General features: G+C 43.9%; 2 protein-coding genes across 2 annotated transcripts; both read left to right on the top strand.

Annotated features, from left to right (window-relative positions):
* Positions 1-915: 915 nt before the first annotated feature.
* On the top strand, positions 916-10,376 carry LOC120673113 (DNA mismatch repair protein MSH7-like). The gene is made up of 17 exons (XM_039953804.1): positions 916-1,210; positions 1,854-2,952; positions 3,405-3,500; positions 4,388-4,443; positions 4,838-4,904; positions 5,362-5,457; positions 6,038-6,166; positions 6,239-6,272; positions 6,339-6,386; positions 6,572-6,768; positions 6,971-7,097; positions 7,236-7,513; positions 7,948-8,133; positions 8,237-8,623; positions 8,711-8,807; positions 9,136-9,263; positions 9,753-10,376. The coding sequence occupies exons 1-17, from the start codon at positions 1,038-1,040 to the stop codon at positions 10,242-10,244; spliced, it is 3,690 nt and encodes a 1,229-aa protein (XP_039809738.1). The 5' UTR covers positions 916-1,037; the 3' UTR covers positions 10,245-10,376.
* Positions 10,377-11,491: 1,115 nt separating this feature from the next.
* LOC120673090 (AT-rich interactive domain-containing protein 1B-like) lies at positions 11,492-12,803 on the top strand. The gene is made up of 3 exons (XM_039953779.1): positions 11,492-11,788; positions 12,123-12,419; positions 12,504-12,803. Exons 1-3 carry the CDS (start codon positions 11,492-11,494, stop codon positions 12,801-12,803), a joined length of 894 nt encoding a protein of 297 aa, XP_039809713.1.
* Positions 12,804-15,727: the final 2,924 nt, after the last annotated feature.

Here is a 15,727-nt window from a genome sequence, read left to right on the forward strand (position 1 = left end):
ACCGTCTGAATGAAATTTGAGCCGATTCGCTCTACTTTAACCAATGCAATGAAGGAACTTGAGGTGTTCAGAATGAATTGTCTACTCTTCGATCTTTTCCATTTTCGCGCTATAAAGGAAAGTTGCCGCCCCGCTCCATACATGCTTAGTCAACTAATTAAGGGAACATGTGATTATTCATGCTAACGTAACCAGTGGAGCTATAAATGAATCCAAGCTATTTTTCCCTAACCAAGAACTTTGGAGGAAGCAACCTGTCCTTGCTAAGTGTCGCTAGGGATTGAACGAACCACAAAACGGATTACGGATTGCGGCAGCCGGAGTCTGATTCATCTCGCGGCTGGCTGTGGAGGCCGGCGAGTGGCAGATGATGGAGACTGCAGATCGGGGGGCGGGAGCGGCGAAGGCAAAGGCGGTGCTCGATGAAGCAACGAGGCGATAGCGGTGATACGACCATCATCCCGGCGCTATCAGCCTGTCTACAACTTCTGGCGTGGCTGCCAGCCTGGGTGAGTGGTATACACGAGATATGACTTCAAGACTTCAATTTTGCATATATCGATGTGATTTTATTTGGTCCAAGAGATGGCTATAGCCCACTTTTGCCGACGTATAGCTCCACCACTTAACGTAACTACTCGTGCCTATCATTTGTTTTTGCCACATCTAACCGATGGTTTCTCTATCTTTCTCAACGACCCTCCATCTCTTTCAAAACCACCGTGTTTTTAATATTGACGTGTATTGCCAATAATTATTTACCGAAGGGGCTCTGTGTAAACACTTTTCATTTCTTATCTGAAAAGGCGTAAATTAGTAGGGAAAGCGTAAAACGCAGACCCGTCACCGCTTTCGCTTCGCGCGGCCTGCCTCTTCCAGGAGCCAAATCTCCCGCTCGAAAATTTTCCCCAAACAAACACATCTCCCTCGTCTCGCCCGCCCATCCCCACTCCCATTCCCAAGCTCGCTCCTGACTCCGCCTCTCCCGCCCGAGCGGAGGCCTCTCCAATCTTCCAGGCCCTCCTCATCCGCGAGCGATGCAGCCGCGGCGGCAGCAGCAGCAGTCGATCCTCTCGTTCCTCCAGAAGCCGCCGCGGGATCGCCCCGGCGCCGGGGATGGCACGCCCCCCGAGAAGCCCCCGCGGCCTCCCGCGGGGTCGGTTGCCAGCATCATGGAGAGGCTCGTGCGCCCGCAGCCGTCTCAGGGGAGGTACGGATTGATGATTCGTGGCCCTCGCTGCCGCTGGTGCGTCGGCAGTGGACGCGGGAGGCTAGGGTTTGGGGTTTTGGGCGTCGGTTCAGGCCGTTTAGTTGGGTTCCCGTGAGGTGCGAACTTGCTGCGCCGCGAACTCAGGGTTTCGAGCGATTCATGTTGGTTGATTTAGATGGGGTTTTGATCAGCCCTTGCTAGGTTTACATCAATGTGAATTGTTCGAGTTATTCTAGTGCGACTGCAGAAGGATTTGTCACTGGTGGTTCATCTGTTCGTTTTACCGCAGCTCTAGTTGTGATTCGTTAGTTTGCTGTCCAGTTATGGGTTATGATATACCATCTCACGCAACACGTTTATAATGTATACTTGAAACTTAGCTCTTGAAGTATATTAGATTTGAGTTCACTACTGTGCTGTGCTGAGGCAGTTGTCCTCCATTTTAGTGTCGGGCTTTCATTTTTGTAGTGCTTGCTTAGTTTTGATGTCTAGTTTCTCATGGTTTTGTTGGCCAGCTCATAGACTTTGTTGCTGACTTACCATTATCTGATGGATTGGATCAAGCATTTGTTTACAAATTGCAAACACATTGCTCTGGGAATTTGTTTTGTTATCCTAATGGTGCTATTTCATCTTTTTGCAGAAATCAAGATGGTTCCCAGGTTGGACATTTGGATTGGAAAACCTTGCTTGGGAGAAATCAAGTTCCTTCAAATGGGCGCTCAAGTGCATTGTTCTCAGGACCCTGCAATGGTGAATACAGCGGAGCAACCATGTTTCCAAAACAAGGTTCGGGTATGACTCCCTCACGGGAACCCCAGAAATACCCATTGAGGTCCTCCACTGATGAATCTTTTCAAGCAAGCATGTTGCTCCCAGAATTTGGGCTAAATCAAACTCCTCGTCAAGAGCATCCAAAGAAGTTACTCTCAGAGTCTCCTAATAATGGCTGCATTCAGGCTACATCCTTATTTGAAGACTTTGACATACAAACTCCTTCACAGGTTTCCTCAAAGAAAATCTTCCTAGGGCCTGCTCGTGGAGCTGATACACCTTTAACAGATCATGGTTCAGATCAAACTCATTTACAGCATTCAGCGAAGAAGTTCTCATTGGTTTCTGCTAATGGTGAATATACTAGAGCAGCGACAACATTTGTGCTAAATTCAAATGGTATCCGTACAGAGGAATCTTCAAAGAAGCTATGCCCAGAGTCTTCAGTCCCTTTGTATATTAAACCAACAAATTTGTTTGCAGAACTTGAGGCAAATGAAAGTCCATTGAATAATAACTTGAAAAGTTCCTCCATTCTTATGAATGATAAACACATTGGAGCAACTTCTGCACTGTTTCCAGAACTTGATTCTAGTCCTCTGAAACCAGAAACACCAGCAATGCGAGCAGTCATTCCTCGCCTGAAGCGAGTTCAAGAAGAACAAGGTGTGGCTGACAACAAACAGTGCTTTCCTTTGTGGTTCTTGAACAAGAAGATGAAATCAGCTCATTGTTCACCTGTTGAAAAGAAGGATCATGATGAGATGGCAGATAGTGTGCGTAGCAAGTTTGAGTGGCTGAATCCATCTACCATCAGGGATGCAAATAGAAGGCGTCCAGATGATCCACTTTACGACAAGAGTACACTTTTTATTCCACCTGATTCATTGAGAAAGATGTCAACATCTCAAAAGCAATACTGGAATATTAAGTGTAAATACATGGATGTTGTCCTCTTTTTCAAAGTGGTAAGATTCGTCACTGATGATTCAATTCATGGCATGCTTGTTGAATACTATACTGTATGACACATTAGACTTTACTTCTGTGGTTAACCAATATCTCACAAAATTTGGTAGCGTACTCAGCCATTGCCTAATATTTTACGTGAGTAAATTCTTCAGTCACGGTTCACTGCGCCAGTCTCCATTTGCTGAAAGTAACTTTAGCTGTTTTACTATGCATATTGACAGATATCACATATACATTTACGGCTGACATTTTTATTATGATTATTATTCCATGAAAATTTCCTTGCTTTACTGTAAAGTTCATCATTTATTCTTATATACTCAGGCTGTCATTTTTCTGTTCACATTTTGCCTTGCTTTGTACCAAAAAGTTACTCATATTAAGCACCTTTTTTTGTACAGCTAGAGATCATATTACCTACTTTAAGTGTTTGATACCTTATTGCTAGGGAAAATTTTATGAGCTCTATGAGCTGGATGCTGAGATTGGCCAAAAAGAACTTGACTGGAAAATGACTGTTAGTGGGGTGGGCAAGTGCCGACAGGTACAAACTTGTGTCCTCTATTGCTTATCATTAAATGCTTGATCTGAACGTCAGCTGTAATTTTAGGCATAAATTTTGAAGTTTCATTTACATCTGACAGTTCTTATGATGTTCATTATGAAGTATATCACTCATATCGTCCTGTCTACATTGTTCTTTTTTTCATAATACCACGAGAAGCCTACCACAACTTACTTGGGAGTTGGACCAAAAAAAACTTTGTGGTTGTTGTTGTCATTTAAGTCTACTGTGAGACTGGTCAGTGTTCACATGTTTGGAACACGATCAGTTGCCTGCACCAACCATTATGTTTGGGTTTTGAGGGTTAGGGGATAGTATTTGGGTAAAACCGGGACCCTGGTTGTAGAGAGAGTGTGGGAAAGGCAGTGGCATTGCAGCACAATGAGGTATGACCAATTTGGGCTTGGGGTGGTGGCTTGCAGCACAGCAATAGCTGTTGTGGGGTGGTGGTGGTAATTGTTGGGGGGGGGGGGGGGGGCGACTGCCGACAGTAGTGGATGGGAGTGTGGTGACAGTAGTGTGCCACCAGTTGCATAAGCCAGCTGTGGGGGAGGCAGAAAACAGTTTATGGTGTAGTTCATGTCCTGGAATGACAGGGAGGCAGAAATGATTGGGCAAATGCATTCAGGTTGTAACAATGCACCACTTACTAGTGTAGTAATATCCTTTCATGCATGGTTCTCATGGCGTCGCCTAGACGACAAGGCGCTTCCCTTGTTTTGGGCTAAGGCGTCGCCTTAGCCCGCCTAGGCGGGCTAGGTGTTGGTGACTCGCCACACTTCGCCTTACCCCGCCGTAAGAACCATGCTTTCATGCTTTTTTGCCTGATGGTAATGGACATTAATTCTTTGTTTTCACATATGAAGGTTGGCATTTCAGAAAGTGGGATAGATGATGCTGTCGATAAGCTTGTAGCTCGGGGGTAAGCTCATTTTCTGTTCACTTCCAAAATGCTATAGTCCTTGAGGTTGATGATTTATTTTGTTCCCACAAAAAATGTAACGTTATATTGAACATCAGAAAGTTCATATTAGTCCTTCAAATTGGTAATGTCAGGTCAACGTGTTTGTAATTTTATTGGTGTGGTAATATGAGTGATGTTCTCTGCACAATTGCCTCCTTATTGCTTTGATGCTAGTGATGTTGCTTTCAAGAAATTTAAATCCATTAATTGGTTTCTACAATGCATATAATTTTCTTTTCAATCTTATGATATGATTTGCAAAACATCTGTGTTAGTGTTCCATTAATTTGTCTCTGCTGTTTTTTGCTGTACAGTGAGGTTATTGCTCATAAGTCCAGTGTTGCTTTTCCAGGTATAAAGTTGGAAGAATAGAGCAAATGGAAACTGCAAACCAGGCCAAAGCTAGAGGATCAAATTCAGTAAGTGTTATGTATTGTAACGAGCCACAGTTTTTTATTAGCTCTGAGTGTTGTATTGATTCTTTGCCCCTTAGCTAGTGGCGGATGCAAGCATCATGTGTCTACCCTTTTAGATTATGCCTTTTCTTGCTTGCATGTCCAAAATTATATGGTTATAATTCTAGAGCGAGGGACGCGCTTTTGTTTCAATGTGCATAGGGTGATGTATACAGTGATTCTTTGTCCTTCTATCCTTGCTGAGATGGGAAACTTCGTTTTGCTTATGACCCAATTCTGGCATTCTGGATGTAATTAGTAGCTATATACCCTACGCAACGCAAAGACTGAACCTTTGCCGGTTTAATTAAACATGTGCTTATATTTGAAGGGCAATGTAAATCACTCTTACAGCCTTACAGTTGACAATATTGTAGTATATCATGTGACATTTTCTTTTTTTTAAAAAAAAAACTTCTAGGTTATTGAAAGAAAGCTGTGTCATGTGTCCACACCGTCCACTGCAGTTGATAGCAACATTGGCACTGATGCTGTTCACCTTCTTGCATTGAAAGAGGTTTGCTTCTATTAACATGCACTGCTCCTCTGATTTTTGGGCACCGTACTTTGCTATAAGGCTTTGGAAGTTTAGCCGGTACAAATGGAAAGTACTATATACTCTTTGTAACACATTATTTCCTCATAAGAGAGAAAAATATTGAGGTCTTAGAACATAACGACCCAATTATCTTTGGATATAAACTTGCAGCCAATTTGAAACCTTCTTGTTTACTACAATAAAAGGGCGTACCCAGTGCCGTAGGCTTCCCGCACTGTGCGGGGTCTGGAGAAGGGTTGTTTTTAAGCCCCAAGCCTTACCCACACAAATGTGCAGAGGCATATTAAATCAGAAGTGCATATTGCATTTGCTGAAACATATTGAGCTTCCTGTAAATTTACTATTGCAACTTCCGATTTCATATTTTTCTATAGTCTAATGACAAATAGGTTAATTGTTGCAGTTTTTCTAAGTAGTTCGGCGTGGATATTTCAAGTAAAACTGAATTGCAAATTTGTAATTTAATATCTTAAATTTTGCTTTAATATTCTTCATAGGTGATTGATATGATGTGGCCTTTCCATTGTGGAACTTTTAGGTTACCCTATCTTCTAGTGGGTCTCGGGTCTATGGATTCACTTTCCTAGACTACGCTGCTCTTAAAATTTGGGTTGGATCACTCCAAGACGATGATTCCTCTGCAGCTTTGGGGGCTTTGTTGGTGCAGGTACTGTCTTGTAGCCTTTCTTATTTGGATAAGTGGATGTGGAACTGCTATTGATTATTATGCTCTTTTCAGGTTTCTCCTAGAGAAATAATCTACGAAACCTCAGGTCAGAAAATGCTTTGTTTTCAAATCCTTGTATTCGTAGGAGCTAATACCTTTTATCTTTTCTCAGGCCTCTCAAAAGAAACTCATAAAGCGATAAGAAAATATGCCTCAGCAGGTAAATGCTCCTAGATGAAATTATTTTCATTTGTCTTTGTGTGTTGTTTCTCTATAATAGTATTCTCTAATTAGTATGTAAGGTAACAGCCTAGCTGCCAGCAGATGGATGACTTTTTTTTACAGATAGCAGGTTAATCAAATATTAGAGTTTGATAAGTTACAAACATCTTTCCTTAACTGCAGGATCTGTAAAGATGCTGCTGACCCCCCTACCCGGGATAGATTTCTCTGATGTTTCACAAATTCGAATGTTAATACATTCAAAAGAGTACTTTACAGCATCAGCAGAGTCGTGGTTATGTGCTTTAGATTGTGCATTGAATCGAGATGCAGTTATTTGTGCGCTTGGTGGACTTATTGGTCATTTGACTAGGCTCATGGTATACTTATCTTACCTCAGTTCTTTTCTTCCCTTCATCTCAGTTGTTAGTCATCCCAATTGATCATGCCATTACTAACTGCTAGTTTTTTTTACTTAAGTTCATTCAAAATTATTCCATAAACTATCATGTAAATTTTCTCTTCCTCCTATGTTGACCACTGAAAATGTGTTCAAGGTCTAATTCTACAATCTGAAAACAGTTACATGATGCCCTGAAAAATGCGGAAGTCTTACCATACCATGTGTACAAAACCTGTCTAAGGATGGATGGCCAGACTCTCGTGAACCTTGAGATTTTCAGCAACAACTTCGATGGCGGTTCATCAGGTAGATGTGTCGATTCTACTTTATTTTTCACTCTTGAGAACAATAGTTTTGTAAACAGGTAAAAAATGATTGCTATATCTTTTCTTACAGAACATGCCATGCATGTATTTCATTAAGAATATCAATACCTTGTTGCAGGTACTTTATATAAGCACCTTAATCACTGTGTCACAGCATCTGGTAAGAGGCTGCTAAGAAGGTGGATTTGTCATCCACTTAAGGACATTGATGCTATCAATAAAAGGCTCGATGTTGTTGAGGCCTTCATCCAGAACTGTGGGCTAGGCCCTACAACACTTGGATATCTCCGCAAAATACCTGATCTTGAGAGATTGTTAGGACAAGTTAGATCCACTGTTGGGTTATCATCTGCAGTCAGATTGCCCTTTGTTGGAGAAAAGATTTTGAAGAAACGGGTTAGTGGTTGTTCTTGTATTCTCTGAGTCACAAGTTTGTTGCAGCTTTGAATTATAATGTGCAGCTAAGTTTCAGGGTATTGTTGGAATGTAACTGTCTTAGAATATCTTGCAAAACATTCAGTCTTCAGTTGGCACTTTTATTATTCCTGAAGGATCTCTTAAGTTGTTGATTATGAAACTTTACCTAAAATCACAGGGAATAGTTATGCATGCAGAAAATGTTAGTGAAGGCATGCATTTTCTGGCATGATTTCACGATGGAATGATTCTTTTTGTCTTGTTCTCCTACTCTTTGTAATATAATATGATATGAAATACTTAATGTTTATATGTATTAGTCTAATTTCAGTCAGCCATTCTGTAATCATGAAGTTTGTATTATTTCTTCCTTTGAGTTGATTGGTTCATGAAAATTTTCATGCGTGTTCCAGATCAAAACATTTATAATGCTTATCAATGGCCTCCGGAATGCACTTGATTTATTAAATGACTTACAAAGAGCGGATCATGGTGTCTCAGCACTTTATAAGGCTGTAGAGATTCCAACATTGAGCTCCCTTCGTGAATTGATCCATAAATTTGAAGAGGAAGTACAAAATGAATTTCCACATTACCAGGTAAAAATGCAATGAATGTCCTATGTCCATCAGTTATTTGCTTTTCACTTGTATATCTTCTGTCAGCACTCTACTTATTCTTTGATCTTGTGTGCTTTGAAAGGACCTTGATGTCAAAGATGGTGACGGAAACACTTTGGCTGTTAAAGTGGAACATTTTGTTGGAAAGGCTTCGGAATGGTCTTTGGTGATCAATGCTGTGAGCACTATTGATGTGCTTAGATCCTTTGCTGCAATGACACTGTCATCATTTGGCGCCATGTGCAGACCACATGTACTACTAAAAGATGATGTGCCTATACTTCGGATGAAGGGTCTATGGCATCCCTATGCTTTTGCAGAAAGTGCCAATGGGTTAGTACCAAATGACTTAACCCTTGGTCAGGATTTATCTGGCCTCAATCGTTTTGCATTGTTGTTGACGGGTCCAAATATGGGTGGGAAATCTACAATCATGCGTGCCACCTGCCTTGCTATTGTACTTGCCCAGGTCCGTTTAAAACATTTTTTGTTCACTTATGCTTGTCCAATAATGAGCTTATGCAGATGTATAAAAGAAGTTGCTTCTGCTCTGCAGCTTGGCTGTTATGTCCCCTGCACATCATGTGAATTGACCCTTGCAGATTCCATATTTACGCGTCTTGGTGCAACAGATCGGATTATGTCTGGTGAAAGTACGTATAATTTTAACAAATCTATATCATGCCTATCATGTCTTACTGTTTTGGGCTAATGAGCTACTGTTTTGGGCTAATGAGTTAGAATTGGGAATATACATCTGTATGTGTCAAAAGAGTAATATGATTTAGGCATTTAGTAACTCCTTGGATTATCAGTGGAAAGCTTTCAGTGTATTTATTTGAATTGTTTTGACTCATGAACTTGTTTAGTATATCTGTTAATTTCATTAAGTTTCATGATCTTATCCTATATATGTGCACAATTCAATATACTTGGATGTGATAATGACCCTAACTTCGTTTATTATGACATTATTTGCAGGCACATTTCTTGTTGAATGTACAGAGACTGCTTCTATTCTTCAGAATGCAACTGAGGATTCTCTTGTATTACTTGATGAGCTTGGTAGAGGAACAAGCACATTTGATGGATACGCAATTGCATATGCTGTGAGTTTTTTCTCCATAGTATCTCATCATTCATCACTATGCTTGATGCGTCTTAGTATGAGCGACTTCATAATTTATGTCGTGTTACTAGGTAGTTTTATAGAAAACAACTTATTTCTAACATTAGATAATTCATATCATGAGTTCATGACACCATTTCATGATCAATCATGCGGTGTATGGTTCAAGGTAGTTTTTTCGAAAACAATTTATTTCTAACATTTAATAATTCATATCATGATACCATTTCAAGTATTCAATGTTTATAAGAGACATGCTTTATCTCGTCAGCAAGATACAATATACTAAGTAGGTTAGGCAATAAATTCATGATCAAAACTGCAATCTGTTCATGTTTCATGGGCATGCTTTTCTATTGTTCTTTGTCACTGGAAATTTAGGTATCTTAATCTTACCATTAGACTACTTACTCTCTTTCCCCTGTTTTCACATACATTGTCTGATAACACTTTGTGCCTTGTAACTCAGGTGTTCCGCCACCTGGTGGAGCGGGTGCGATGCCGCCTGCTCTTCGCCACTCACTACCACTCTCTGACAAAGGAGTTCGCCTCCCACCCTCACGTGAGCCTCCAGCACATGGCCTGCATGTTCAGGCCAAGGAGCGGTGCCCACGACAGCAATGGTGAGAAGGAGCTCACCTTCCTCTACCGTCTCACCTCAGGGGCATGCCCAGAGAGCTATGGCCTGCAGGTCGCCACAATGGCAGGGATCCCAACGTCGATAGTGGAGAAAGCATCCGTCGCAGGCCAGGTGATGAGGTCAAAGATCATCGGAAACTTCAAGTCGAGCGAAGAGCGTGCGGAGTTCTCGACCCTCCATGAAGAGTGGCTGAGGACGGCCGTGGCGGTCATCGTGAAGGACGGGCACCTAGATGAGGACGTCATGGACACGTTGCACTGCGTCTCGCAGGAGGTGAAGGCTCACTTCAAGAAAGACAGAATGAGCGTTCATCGCCACTGAACACTAATCATCATGTTTATATCAATCTCTGTTCCATCTTTCGTTTCTAATGTCGTATCTTTTTTCAATCCCTAGATGTAATATTTAATCTGCCTTTTTTGATGGCATGGGTATTGTACTGCCCACGATATATCGTGTGTGTATATTGTTTGGTTCCAGGGACTTTTTTTAAGTCCCTGGAACTTTTTAGTATTTAAAAGTATTAAATAAATGTTAATTATAAAACTAACTGTAGAATCTTGAGGCTAAACTGCGAGATGAATTTAATGAGGTATCTTAATTTATGATTAGCGAATGATTACTGTAGTATCACTGTAGCAAATTATGAATTAATTAGGCTCATTAGATTCGTCTCGCGAAAAAGCACTCAGCTGTCAAAAAAACATTTATAAACAGATTTTATTTAATATTATAAAATAGTAAGATTCTTTTTGATGTGATAGGGACTTCTGAAAAAAATTTGGTTCCAAACAGAGCCTATATATGCCTTGTGTCTTAGCTAGCTCACGAGGTTACCTTTGTCCTGAATCTTATCTGTGCCACTGTGATGCGCCTGGGCTTTTGTCCGAAATTATTGACTCATCAATTTACTCGTTTTACTGAAACTATGCGCTGGTAAATACAGCATTGATGTCGTCTCTTTCTTTTTCCTTCTGGTTTCAGCCAGCTGAAACCTGAATCCCTCTTAACTGCCCACAACAGAGAACAGTCTTGCCTAAAGTGAAAAAGGCCAGGCAGAGCCATAGTAGTCGGGTTTGGCTTAAGGCTCCAGCTAGGCTGATCACATAGCATGAGCAGTCCGTGGATGGCAAGCTGTTCCTCCTCCCGAGTCCTCCCCTGCCGTTGGCCCCAACCACGCTTCTTCTTCGCCCCATGCAGCAGGCAGCCATGAATGCACCCGTCCGAGCTCCGAGCACTGGTCACAAGCCCAAAGGACGCAAGCCAATCAAGCAACCTCATGCAGAGCAGGGCGGCGTCGTAGCTGCTGAACTGCATGCATGCGAGCCTAGCTTTGCGGCCGGGTCACGTAGATGCATGCGGAGTCCACCTCGAAAAAGTCAAAAGGCAGCGAGCGCGGGCATTTAAGTCAACCCTCCCCTGCTCGCCGGCCACTCACCCGCCACATCCGATTAAACCCCAAGCGGCTTGAGAGCCCTGGACTCCGCGTTTAAATACGCCCTCGCTTCCCCTGCACACAGATCACTTGAGAGGCTTCTCTGTAGCTAGAGCTGGAAGCGGTAGGAGCCATGGCTAATAAGCTGGCTTCTTCCATGGGAAACCTGCGAGCGATGGTGCTGCTGCTGCTGGTGACCGTCGCCGTGTGGGCAGCGAGCACCGATGCGGCACGGCGTGAGCATGTGGCGTGGAGGCCTGGCATGATCGGTGCCGAGGATTGTGATAATAGGCATGGTAAGGGTGGTGGTGGCGGTGCTGGAGCTGGGATGGGAGCCGGAGTTGGAGGAGGTGCTGGTGGTGGAATAGGAGGTGGTGTTGGAGGCGGCGTTGGAGGTGGTGCTGGTGGTGGACTGGGAGGTGGTGTGGGTGTGGGTGTGGGTGCAGGAGGGGGGGTGGGCGGTGGTGGCGGATTTGGAGGAGGAGGAGGTGTAGGCGGTGGCGCTGGGTTCGGAGGCGGCGCAGGTGGTGGCGGGGGACTTGGAGGCGGAGGCGGAGTAGGTACAGGAGCAGGTGGAGGAGGTGGTCTTGGTGATGGCAGCGGACTTGGAGGCGGAGCTGGTGGCGGCGGCGGATTTGGTGGTGGCGGGGGAGTAGGAGCCGCCGGAGGATTCGGAGTGGGTGGTGGCGCTAGTTTTGGAGTAGGAGTTGGTGCAGGAGGCGGCCTTGGTGGTGGTTCGGGACTTGGTGGTGGCGGTGGATTAGGAGGCGGTGCTGGCGGTGGGTTTGGTGCTGGAGGTGGCTCGGGAGGCGATCTCAGTGATGGAGCTGGAGCTGGCGGTGGGATGGGTGGGGGTGGTGGCTTTGGAGGAGGAGGCGGTATTGGTGGGGGCGCAGGTGGAGGAATGGGTTTCGGTGGTGGGAAGGGCGGCGGCGGCTTCGGAGGTGGTGCGGGAGCTGGTGGCGGGTTTGGTGTCGGAGCTGGAGCTGGAGCTGGCGGAGGCATGGGTGGCGGCTTCGGAGCCGGAGGTGGCACGGGTGGCGGATTTGGTGGAGGAGGAGGTCTGGGCGGTGGCGGTGGGTTTGGAGGTGGAGGCGGCGCTGGTGGAGGGTTCGGTGGGGGCACGGGAGGTGGGTTTGGCGGAGGCATGGGCGGCGGCGCCGGAGGCGGGCACGGAGCAGGTGCCGGCGGCGGCGCCGGAGGCGGGCACGGAGCAGGTGCCGGCGGTGGTGCTGGAGGCGGGTTGGGCGCAGGTGTCGGCGGAGGCATGGGCGGCGGCGGGGCAATCGGCCACGGAGCAAGCACCGGCACCGGCGGTGGAAGCGGTGGCGGGAACCACCACGGCGGGAGCAGCATTGGCAATGGCAGATCGACAAGAGCGTTTCTTCTCGACTGAGGGTGCCGTCTGCATCTTCCTTGTGCATCCGGTTTTGGAGGTCTCCTAATTGACTGGTTCTGGCTAATAAAGGGGGGCTGATCACCATCAACCTTCTCTAATTCCGCCCTCCTTTCAAAATCCACCTGATCATTCAGTATTCCTCTGTTTTTTTTCTTACCATTTTCTTTGTATCAGCAGACCTTTTCATCATATAGTATTGTTTTATTCAATGATTTAAACCATGCTTCCTAAGTTCACATCACTTGCAACCTCTGTTTCGGAAATGCGGCATGTTTATTTCAAAAAAATAAAAAAAATGTGGCATGGGCATGATACTTTTAGCCTCCGTGGCCCAGATACTTTTAGCAGGCCGCACCCTGAGAGCCCAAAGAAGCGACGACGTGCGGCCCGCGAGGGCAGCCTTGATTCACTCGGTCTCCTCTCTCTCTCTCTCTCTCTCTCTCTCTCTCTCTCTCTCTCTCTCTCTCTCTCTCTCTCTCTCTCTCTCTCTCTCTCCTGCGCCCAATCATCGAGCCCTGCCTGCCTGCCTGATTACCATGATGGGCCTGGGGCACGATATGATGTGCCGGAGATGAATGATACGCCGGGAATGATTAGGGTAAGCAGTGTCCGCCCTGATCCCACGGATTAAAGCCAGCACGGTCTCTGATCGACATGGATGAAAGCTAGCTGCTAGTGCTAAGCTAGTACTACGAGTAGGTAATCGAGTGGGCATGCCTCCATTTTGACCGGTCGGCACTTCAGTGGTCAGTCCCCCGGCCCGCATCTGCGAAGATTTCAGCGTGCACAAGCTTTTGGGATTGATCGACCCCCACGAATGTATATGCATGATCTATCATCACTTGTCTGTAGTAGTGCTACCGTTATATAAGCTGGAGTAGGAACTAAATAGCGAGCACACTTTTTTGACACATGTTATCTTCTAAGAAAAAAATGATGCTTTCTTTTAAAAATGCAGACGCAGATACTCACATACATACGCAGATGTATACTCATCGCTTGTATAGGTGGGCTTCATAGGTTGAATGCTTCTTAAATAATATTGCATATGACCTAGTCGTTAAATTTTACCGCGTAAACGAAAATTATATATATGTATGCAAGAGGAAAACGAAGAAGAGAGATTCAATGGCACAAATTGATTTTTTTAAAAAAAACAGACAAGTGTGAAAATTGGAGAACTAATATACAAGTGAGGTTAAGGTCCCAACCCTAAAAATTATTCGATCGGATCCTAATGGCCCATGCTATGATCGTGACGTGGGCCCTGCTTAGTACCCCACTACAAACAAATCATATAGGCTTTGGACAACATGTAGCCATTCCCATCGTCTTAAACAAAAGGGCCAGGCAGGGTAGGTCCAGGGTTTCTTTCCTTGCTGGTTAATTCCTGCGTCCAACTATTAGAGATTCTATGATCATAGTATAGATAGGGATGGTAAACAAGGTGCAACAGGTGGGAATATTCCACCTATAAAAACTTGTTGGGTGTGATCAAAATTCAGCTATAAGATTATGCGTACGTGCCTCGTATTATTAATTTAAAACCATCAGCCATTTTTTCATTTATTTCTTACACTTGCACTGATCCGCCATCTTCTTTTCCCCATCTACCGTCCTTTTTATTCCCTTTGAAACTACTACTCCATATATATTTGAAATTATAAATGCTTATTTCGTTTCACTTGGATAATTTTTTTACCAGTGATTACTTTATTAATATATATCTTTTGTGACACATAATTGATGTAATTAGATAAACTCATTTATGTTATTACACTAATAATATTGTATCACAAAAGAGTAATTATCAGTTATAGCTTTGTCCCAGCTAACAAAATACACCGTGCAAAAGAGAGGATCAGTACTGTATCATCACCTCCCAAACAAAACAAAGTATAACAATAGAAACCTCTTTAACCCAAGAATATGCCCTTGCAGGATCTTCTAAAGGTAACAAGACAACAAAAATCTTACCTAACTAGTGCATGAGGGAACCAAAACAATGTTGCTAGTGTTTTTTATTATTCGCACGACTTCCGAATGCATTATATAATTAAATTGGAACATAAAAAATTCGCCACAGAATAATGATATTTTAAATAGCTCCAGCGGTGGTTGGAAACATAGATTTTTTTTCCTTGCCAAAGACTTTCTATATTCTTGATGGTTGTAGTAGTAGCGCAGAGTGCTCCTCCAACAGACAAAATTGCAAATAATTGTTTACTCAAATTTTTAAATCTTGCTAGAGACAAAACTATGCAAGCATCAAGAGGAGGAGCAATCGCAAGGTGCTCATCGGTCGCACGGCCACCACCAACAGACACCTCGCCATTGTTTGCTTGGAACCTTGCACAGTCCCAAGCACAGTGACGTATGGAGGCAACGCTATTTGGCAGTTGCCTTTCCCAAGGACTTTTTTTTTTTTGCAAATTTACAATATTTGGAGCCATATAAAAAGTAAATAATTTCTCTGGCACTGTGCTCTGCCCCTGGTGCCATCATGCTACGCAATTGCTGCGAGACCACTCCCTTCAAGTAGAATAATGGCCGCAATAAACCTCGCTGCGGCGCATGGTCCACAATATTCTCCGGGAATTTTTAGTTTCTCGTGAAGCGCACCCTCCTCCTGCAGTACGTAGGTAGGTCAACATTTACGGATTTACCCCCGGGTAAAAAATAAAACAGAAGAACGAGAAGAAGGAATCATCTGGGTAAACAATTCTCTGCAAGCCCCAGACAAGTACAAGCTCAACTGAAAAACTCCCCACAGTAGTAGCAATTGCCAGGACCTCATCGTATAGTATAATGTTCCCATGATCTGATACGCAGTCACTCACTTTCCGTCAAGGTCTCAGGGAGTGCAGTAATATTTTACTACTACTTACGTGGAGCCATGGACCTGTAAGTGCACAGCAGTAAAATAATTACGCACTTACACTGCTTACAGTATCAGAAGAAGGCACCTGT

This window comes from Panicum virgatum, chromosome 5N (genome assembly GCF_016808335.1).
Source record: "Panicum virgatum strain AP13 chromosome 5N, P.virgatum_v5, whole genome shotgun sequence".
NCBI lineage: Eukaryota > Viridiplantae > Streptophyta > Magnoliopsida > Poales > Poaceae > Panicum > Panicum virgatum.

Coding starts and splice junctions, on each gene's coding strand:
- LOC120673113 (XM_039953804.1), top strand. CDS start 1,038: ATGCAGCCGCGGCGGCAGCAGCAGCAGTCGATCCTCTCGTTCCTCCAG. Junction 6,167..6,238: donor TGGGGGCTTTGTTGGTGCAG/GTACTGTCTTGT, acceptor TGCTCTTTTCAG/GTTTCTCCTAGAGAAATAAT. Junction 9,264..9,752: donor GATACGCAATTGCATATGCT/GTGAGTTTTTTC, acceptor CTTGTAACTCAG/GTGTTCCGCCACCTGGTGGA.
- LOC120673090 (XM_039953779.1), top strand. CDS start 11,492: ATGGCTAATAAGCTGGCTTCTTCCATGGGAAACCTGCGAGCGATGGTG. Junction 11,789..12,122: donor GACTGGGAGGTGGTGTGGGT/GTGGGTGTGGGT, acceptor GCGGTGGATTAG/GAGGCGGTGCTGGCGGTGGG. Junction 12,420..12,503: donor CGGATTTGGTGGAGGAGGAG/GTCTGGGCGGTG, acceptor GGTTTGGCGGAG/GCATGGGCGGCGGCGCCGGA.